The sequence below is a fragment of the Pinus tabuliformis genome, chromosome 7 (assembly GCF_031772625.1).
Source record: "Pinus tabuliformis cultivar Carrire ecotype Pingquan chromosome 7, CPIR1, whole genome shotgun sequence".
NCBI classification, from domain to species: Eukaryota; Viridiplantae; Streptophyta; class Pinopsida; order Pinales; family Pinaceae; genus Pinus; species Pinus tabuliformis.
This window is the reverse complement of record NC_142293.1, coordinates 770,047,651-770,056,029: the sequence shown is the minus strand read 5'-3', so window position 1 is coordinate 770,056,029 and position 8,379 is coordinate 770,047,651. Positions and strand designations below refer to the sequence as shown.

Genomic DNA, 8,379 nt, shown 5'->3' with positions numbered 1-8,379 from the left:
TGCAGGTAAAATTTTCATTATAAAATTTAATTGTTCAGGCTAATGTTTGTCTCAAATCTCTAGAGTAATAATGTTATTATGTTTTGTTAACTAATTTTTATTGAATGAATTAATGGAATCTAATGGATGAATAGAGTCACCTATGCCTTATAAAACAATAAGGGTGGTGAACAATAAGGGTGGTAAACAACTTCCTACAACGGTAATTTCGATGGATATTTGCTTAGTTCGCCCAAGGATATTTTGGAATAATTCCTCGAATTTGTCTTCAAGCCTTATGCTCCTTCATCACTTTGTAAGGCATAGGATGAATTTTTGCATTAATCTAGGAAATTTTTTCAGGAGAAGGTATGAGTCAGGTAGGGAGGCACCGAGGAATTCCTGGGACCCTCGTTGACCAAAAACTGTAGAATGGGAAATGAAAATCCTGGGGAGTAATCTAGGAAGGGAGGGAGTAGATTGCAGGAAGGGAGAGGTATCAACCACAGCAAATTCTCGAAAGGAAATGAGGAAGAGTGAGATCATAATGATCCCCATTGGAAACTCCAAGATAAAACAGAATAAAAAAAGGAAAAACCTCAGAGAGCAAGTAGAACTGAGAAAAGAGGGAAACAGGGAAACATAAGACCTCTAGGGGTGGAAGAAAATAGGGTCAACATTCTGAGGGAAAACATATCCATGACCAAGACTCCTTGTGATGCGAGAAACAGTAAACCAGCCTACCCTCGGGGTGAACCTAAGTGGACGCCTCGGTCATGTTGTTTGAGTGAGGTATGTTGCCACGAGGGAAAAACTTCAAGAACAATAAGAATAGAAAGAACCCATAACTATGAGAGGAATGGGGAAATTCTAAAAGAAATCTCACAAAGCATAAGTTCCAGCACTAAAAGGGATAACAACAGGGACATAGGTAAAAGGGAAATTGATTTGTTTTATTATTATCAAACCGATAATTGTAATGGTTATTTGATAGGTCTCACCTCACACCACGCCCAGCACAATGAGGAGGATAGTGAGCAAAAAGAAGCGGCCAACAGTAAGCACGCAAACAACATGGCAACGAGGGAGGGCAAGAGAGAGAAAAGGATGGCAAAGGGAGAGATCGGCTCAAACAAAGACCAAAGAAAGAAATGGAGAAAGTCAAGAAACCTACATGGGAGGGAACCCACCAAACATCAGAGCCCAGATTGCTGGATGGGAGCGAGAACTAAACAACAACATAAGGAACCAGGAAATCCCCACGGAGGAGTGGGAGACTATGGTTCCAGATCCAGGGAACTCTCGAGGATGGCACTCCCTCTTTAGATAGACAATACAATAGTATTCGGTCACGAAGAACATGGTGGCATGGGCCATAACTCTTAATCAGGAACAAGCAGCTAGTAGAGGACCAGAGGTAAAGGAGGATGCCAAGGAAAAGGATCCTATCAGGGTAGAACTCCTTAGGGAGATTGCAACAGTCCAGATACAAACTTACAGAAACAACTTGACTTTGGGAAGAATTGAGAAAACACTACAAGACATGAAGAGGAGCAAGATGCTTGGCTCTAATGCCAAAGCACCAGGCCCAGTAATATCCTTGGACGAGGATTCAAGCATAGGTCTAGTACATTTCTGATAAAAATTTGATGATCAACTTTTACTTGTTTAATTTGAACAGTAGTATAGATAGTAAAGACAATGTTGCTAGATGGATAAAGAAAGACCTTTTCAAATTTTGGACAGGGTTTAATGCAAATAGGTGGCTATCTCATTTCCTCCAGGCAAGTAAGCCACCTGGAACAATGGAAGTTCTGATTTTTGAATAGTTAATATTAATAGAGGAAGCACCACCAAGTTTTAAAAAAAAAATAGTCAAAAGATAAAGAAAACTATATATACATTATATAAAGCAATTGAAAAAAAAAATTATAGTTAAAACATTTTAAGCAGTTCTAAATATTTTATGCTTAAGTAAGTTCTGATCCATTTTAAACATTAAAAAATGATGAAAATTACACTTTATATATAGATATATGATCAGATTTGTCTAGGTGTAAAACTTTCATTCAAATTTTCCATTCTAAAAGAAGTTTTCACCTGAGGAGATTTGATCCTTCTCTACTCTTGCTAGATCTCTGGCTAAGATGGATATATATTCGTTGATCCTAGAGGCTCACTCTACTACCCAATATGAGAGATATGTGTAATTATGTCTCTCTTCAACTTGGAGTTGACATGTATCACTTTTAAAATTAAATAAATAAATAATAATAAAAAGCATCATATATAATAATAATAATAAATTTAGATAGGTGTTTGGTTTGTTTAACTAAAAATATTATAAAACATCAATAATATCTCTTTGGCCATACTGAGGAGAAGTGGTAAAAAAATTGACTCTCACTCTCAACCATAAATCAAACATTTCAATGTGCATATAAAACAACAAAATCTTATGTTAAAGTAGTTAAAAGTTAGTTCTACAACCCAATATGAGATAGATGTGTATGTATGTCTACGTTCAATATGGAGTTGACATGTGTCCCTTTTAAAATAAAAATAAAAAATTAATTAATTAGATAATAATAAAAACTGTGAGATATAATAACAAATAAAAGTGAATATATGTCTTTGGTTTGTTTAGTTAAGAGTATTAGAAAATGTCAATAATCTCTCTAATTGACCATAATAAGGAGAAGTAGTAAAAATATTTCCCTCTTAGGCTCAACCATATAAAACAACATAATCTTATATCAACTTTATAGAGATTTTGATAGTTAAAACATTTTAAGCAATCTCTCTATTTTATATCCAAGTAAGTTTTGATTCATTTTATACATTCATAAATGTAACATTAAGAATGAAAAATTACAAGTGGTATATATATATCTATATATATATATATATATATATATATATATATATATATATATATATATATATATATAATTTTTTATTGGACTAAAGCTAATCTTTCTCTAGCAAATGAAATAACATTTTCGAATTGAAAATTTATGGGATTATGTACAGAGAACTATTTGAGCAATAGTGGAGTATTTTCCTTTTCAGGGTTCTTTTCTTCTAGCTGGAATGTCTCGCTTTAAACTCCTGCTGCAGTAATTGTTTCTTCTAACTAGATTCTCCAGGCTCACCTTTAAATCTACTACTACTTCCATAATTTTCTCTAACTTCATATTTACATCTTTTCACTTATCGAAATGCTCAGAAGCATTTTGACTCATATCATCTAAACTAGAATGGAGTCCCTACAAATGGGACTGTACTTTCAATGCTTCTTGTGATAAGTCATCTAAGTTTTGTGCTACACATGCTAGTTGATAATTGTTGTACTTCTAAAGCCTTATAATCTCTTGGGCCTTCCCATCTATCGATTTCTTATAATGTAGTAAATCTACATCAGCTACAACATTCCCATCTTTGATTTTTTGTACAAAATTGCCAAGAGGAAGTCTCCTTTCTAGGAGTAGTAGCTTCTCTACATCTTTCATTACTTTTTCTCTAGGAAATGTGTATCTCATGAACTTAATATCTCTCGGAGAGGTAATCTGCAAACATTCATGACATTCTGTATGTTGTCCCAAGTGTTCCTCTTTCAGGATGCACTGAGGTCTTTGAAAGACTTGAATTTTTTTTACCAAAAATCGGGTTTCTAGAGGCAATACATAATTTACATTGAGTGGATGATTCATACTTGTGTTTTTCTAGATGCGTACTATGGTGTAAAGTATCATGGCTTTTGAGAGAGTGACTTCTTACATGGATTTTTTGTAATGTAGTTTCATTCCTTAGTCTAATGAATCACCCTCTACTCGACTCACAAATAGATAATGTTTTATGTTATGGAGTCAGAAAATACCTTTAAGACAATGGATGGTATTCTGCAGTCCACTCATCTAGGATTGTTAATTGAGAAAACCTTATTGTGATAGCAGTGACATTACCAAGTGCAACCACTAATCCTTTTGTTGTGGCTCTCTGAGTAAGTTGAGGATTGAGTGATGGCAGAGTTGTTGAGACAAATCACAAAACAAATAGTGGAATGTAACTGGGCAATATTCGATTTCCGAGTGATATTAAAGCCAGAAAAATGGATATAAGCTTGAAGTAGTTCATTAATATGGGGATCGGCTAATGAAGTAGTTCATTAATATGATCAAATTTGTGGAGGTGTAAACATTTTATTCAATTTTTTCACTATAAAATAAATTTTCACCTTAAAAGATTTGATTCTTATCAGATCTTGGTATATTTGTGGTAAAGATGGATCTATACTGGTATACATATTTCTTAACATTCAAATCCACTCATACATATCCCATATCTCTTAATTGACCAAATGAGATTAATACTTATTTCACATATAACCATTTCATATGTGAATCTAACACATATAAATGATCCAAGAAAGTGTTGTCTAATTATTATGAGTTTTGGAGTTTTTGGTTAGAACCTAGGAAAAATAATTTTGTTAAATTGTGATATTTTGTTGTTTAAAATGCATATTTGACTACATATCAAATTATACAAAAAAACGTGCCAAGAAAATATTCAAAAATGTGGAGTCAAACTCTAAAAATCACTAGGGGATTTGGATTGTGGAAAGTTGATAACTCAAACTTGTCATTCCAACAAATCATTGGGTCAAATCATACCAAAAAATGTGCCGAGAAAATATTCAAAAATTATAGAATTGTATAATTATTATAGATTTTGAAGTTTTTGGCTAGAATCCAATGAAAATATTTTTGATTAAATTGTGATATTTTGTTCTTTAAAATTCTTTTTTTATTGCATATATGTATTCATCACCCTAAAAGACCATAGGGGCCCTTGTGATTCCCACCATTCACTATAGAATTTTATTGAAATTTTACTTGAAAATATGCATAGAAAAGCTTCAAATCATATGACATCTATACTACCAGATGCAAAAAGGCATTGTCAAATTAATATATGTTTCAGTGTGTTTTTTTTGCTGGAATCCAATGAAAATATTTTTGGTTAAACTATATATATATAGGAAGTCAAGGAATTTTATGGAAATTTAATGAAAATTTTATAAATTGTTTGTATATATATATATCGAGTCAAGGAATATATATATATATATATATATATATAAGGAATATATATATATATATATATATATATATATATATATATATATATATAAGGAATATATATATATATATATATATATATATCTCGAGTCAAGGAATTTTTAGGGGAATTTATGGAAAATTTTATAATTTGTATATATATAACAAGTCAAGGAAATTTTTATGGAAATTTATAGAAAATTTTATAGAATCCTCCTTGTTTCTAATATGTAAACTATAAAATGCTTCAAGTTATTTTTATAAAAATAGTTAAATTTGTAATGATTTTATATAGTATATATAAGGTTTTAGTTATTTTCAAGGTAAAATAATTTTGTGACTAACAATTTTTTGGAAAAATAGAAATTAGTGAATTTTTGTTTTTTGAAAACCATGATAAATTAGCCCACTTATGAATAGCAGCCCTTAAATTTTCCTTGCAAGAAGTGTAGAAATGTAGGGACTCTGAGATTATGGAGAGTTAATAACTCGAACTGTCATTTTAACAATTGTATTTTTTTTATGTGAACATGTGATCACTTGTTGTTAGGTCCATGGAATATTTATATTTGTACCTAGTAAACAATAAAGTGTGAGCATAAAGGTGTTGAGAGAACTGAACCCATGTCCTCTCACTAGAAAATACACTTTAGCCATTGGAACGAAATTAATTAAGTTCACCATCAAAATTAAGAATAATCTATTATATATAAATTATATTCAATACAAATACTATTAACAAATTTGAAGTATTATATATCAATAAAAATTATTAATTCCCATCAAATATATTTATTGTAAATAATTTAGTGTGAATAAAATTCAAACGCATTATGCCCAATATTTTTTTAGTTCAAGTGTGATGTCAAATAATTATGGGTAAAATTTTTAATATTTAAAAAAATAAATATCAAAACATATTTTTTTCATATATAGTTTATGGAGTTTATCTATATCTTCATAATATTTATTTATTTAATTCAATTTTGAATTTTTTAAATATATTTTTTTTCCTTATTCAAATATATTATAAAATGCTAAAGTTTAAATATATTATAAAATGTGGAACTTTTTTTAAGTGAGATATCAAACAACCAAATAATGAACCAAATTATAAGTGCATTTTTCATATTTAAAAAAATTAGGTGTTAAGTAATTTGATCCTTCCCATATGTGTGGCTTTTTCATTTTTGTTTTTTTCTTTTGAGATGAATTTTATCTGTTTTTTCAAGATTTTTAATTTTATTTAATTTAATAACTAAATTTTTAATATAATTTTTAATATTTAAAAGAAATACATATTAGTAAATTTGGTCATTTTTGTTTCATACATTTTAATTTAAAATAGATTTAACTCAATTTATTCATTTTTAAATGTTTTATATATATATTTTTTTTGTTATTTAAAATGGAGTAACTTTTTAAATATTTTTTTATTTAATTATAATTAATATTTTTTTTTACTTTTTATTTTTTGTTATTTTATTTAATGCATCATACATCCAAATTATTATGTTCCCATTCTGATTTTTAATTCATATAATTTATATATAATATAAATAATTTTGTGCTTATCTAATTCAAACACATTATATAGTGTAGATATTTGCTGGTTGAAATATGATACCGGACCAAAATTTTAAGTTCACTCTTCCAAAAATGCTTCAAACCAAATGTTACTATTCCACTTTTTGCTAAAATTTTAGGTTGGTGCCTAACTCGTTTTTAGGAGTTCAAATCACTCAACTTCTTTTTCACTCCTAAGTACAAAGCATCATAAATCCACATGGTGTTGACAAACCAACATTCCATAGGCTTTGCAATTCAAAGGGAACTATCCCAATTTAATAGATACTAAATAAAATATATTATATTTAAATAAAGTAATTTTAATAATACATTTCAAGTTATTAAAAAGAATAATTTTATTTTAAGCTATTATTTTATTAATAATAAAAAATTAGTATAAGATTAAAATATATATACATTTTAAAATTTATAAGAAATTGTTGATCATGGGATTCAGGTCTATTTTTCTATGAATATTTTAATATTATGATTGATTTATATTATAGTTTGCTTATATCGATGTTCTAAAACTTCAAAGACTTAAAATACATTCTGGCAAGATTTCAATTAAAATTGATCATAAAAATGGAAAAGAAAAAACCGTCTCTTTGTTGTTCGTTAAAGCCCGTGAATCTTGCCTGTTGATGCGGTTAGAGATGGTGCCCTATGTGGACATCTATGCGTACATGTCATTTCATGCCCTGTCATTTCTCCATCCAGGGCTATATAATTGTCACAACACTACTCGTCCTTTCACCTCTCATTTCTATTTGTTTGCAAATCTGGGTTATCTCTGAAGTTGCGAGCAACAAAAAAATCTGCGAAAGCAAATTCGGGGAATCAGTTAACGATGACAATGACATGGAGAGCTATATTTCTGGTTGCATTTACGTCTTTTCTCTGTTCTTGCGTTGCAGGTAAAATTCTCATTGTCAAATTGAATTGTTCAGGCTAATGTTTGTCTCAAATCTGTAGAGTAATAATGTTATTATGTTTTGTTAACTAATTTTTACTGAACGAATTAATAGAATCTGATGGATGAACAGAGTCACCTATGCCTTATAAAACAATAAGGGTGGTGAACAACTGCGCATTTCCAGTGTGGCCTGCAACTGTGGGGTCAGCTAAAGTTCCTCCAACTCAGATGATGATGAAAGTGGGAGCAGGAGAGTCATATTCATGGAAGGCAGATCCATTCTGGTCGGGATCCGTTTGGGGGAGGACTGGTTGTGTCTTCAATTCCCGAGGGATCGGAACCTGCGATTCCGGTGATTGTGGAGGAAAGCTGCATTGCAGAGTCGAGATTCAAAATATAAAGGCAATCACAAAAGCAGACTTCGAACTTCTGGGTGGAATCGCGAAGCCTGACATTTTTTCAGTTACATTGGAGAAGGGTTACAATCTTCCAATGTCAGTGGTTGCAAGCTATGCCGTCAATAATATCAGTAAAAGCCGTCCCTGCGAGTCCATGGAGTGCAGAGCCAACGCGGATGTGGTGTGCCCGAAAGACTTGCAAATGAAGAAGAAAGGGAGCGTGGTTACTGCCTGCAACGGTCATTTCGATGGACATTTGCCCAGTTCGCCCGCGTTCAGCGAGGCATTTAAGAAGGCGTGTCCTCGTGCGTTCCCCTTCCAAAGTAGCACCATATGCCCTCCTTCCACGGCTTCCTACACCCTCATCTTCTGCCCTCGCCGTCCTGCGCCCTGA

General features: G+C 31.2%; 1 protein-coding gene across 1 annotated transcript; it reads left to right on the top strand.

Moving 5' to 3' along the window:
* Window positions 1-1,339: 1,339 nt before the first annotated feature.
* On the top strand, window positions 1,340-8,379 carry LOC149249831 (pathogenesis-related thaumatin-like protein 3.5). The gene is made up of 3 exons (XM_089453492.1): window positions 1,340-1,570; window positions 7,471-7,588; window positions 7,718-8,379. Exons 1-3 carry the CDS (start codon window positions 1,340-1,342, stop codon window positions 8,377-8,379), a joined length of 1,011 nt encoding a protein of 336 aa, XP_089309618.1.

Bases quoted from the DNA above. Each gene is read 5' to 3' on its own strand.
- LOC149249831 (XM_089453492.1), top strand. From the start codon at position 1,340: ATGGTGGCATGGGCCATAACTCTTAATCAGGAACAAGCAGCTAGTAGA. The intron at 1,571-7,470 runs GTAATATCCTTG...TTATCTCTGAAG, and splicing joins ATGCCAAAGCACCAGGCCCA to TTGCGAGCAACAAAAAAATC. The intron at 7,589-7,717 runs GTAAAATTCTCA...ATGGATGAACAG, and splicing joins TCTCTGTTCTTGCGTTGCAG to AGTCACCTATGCCTTATAAA.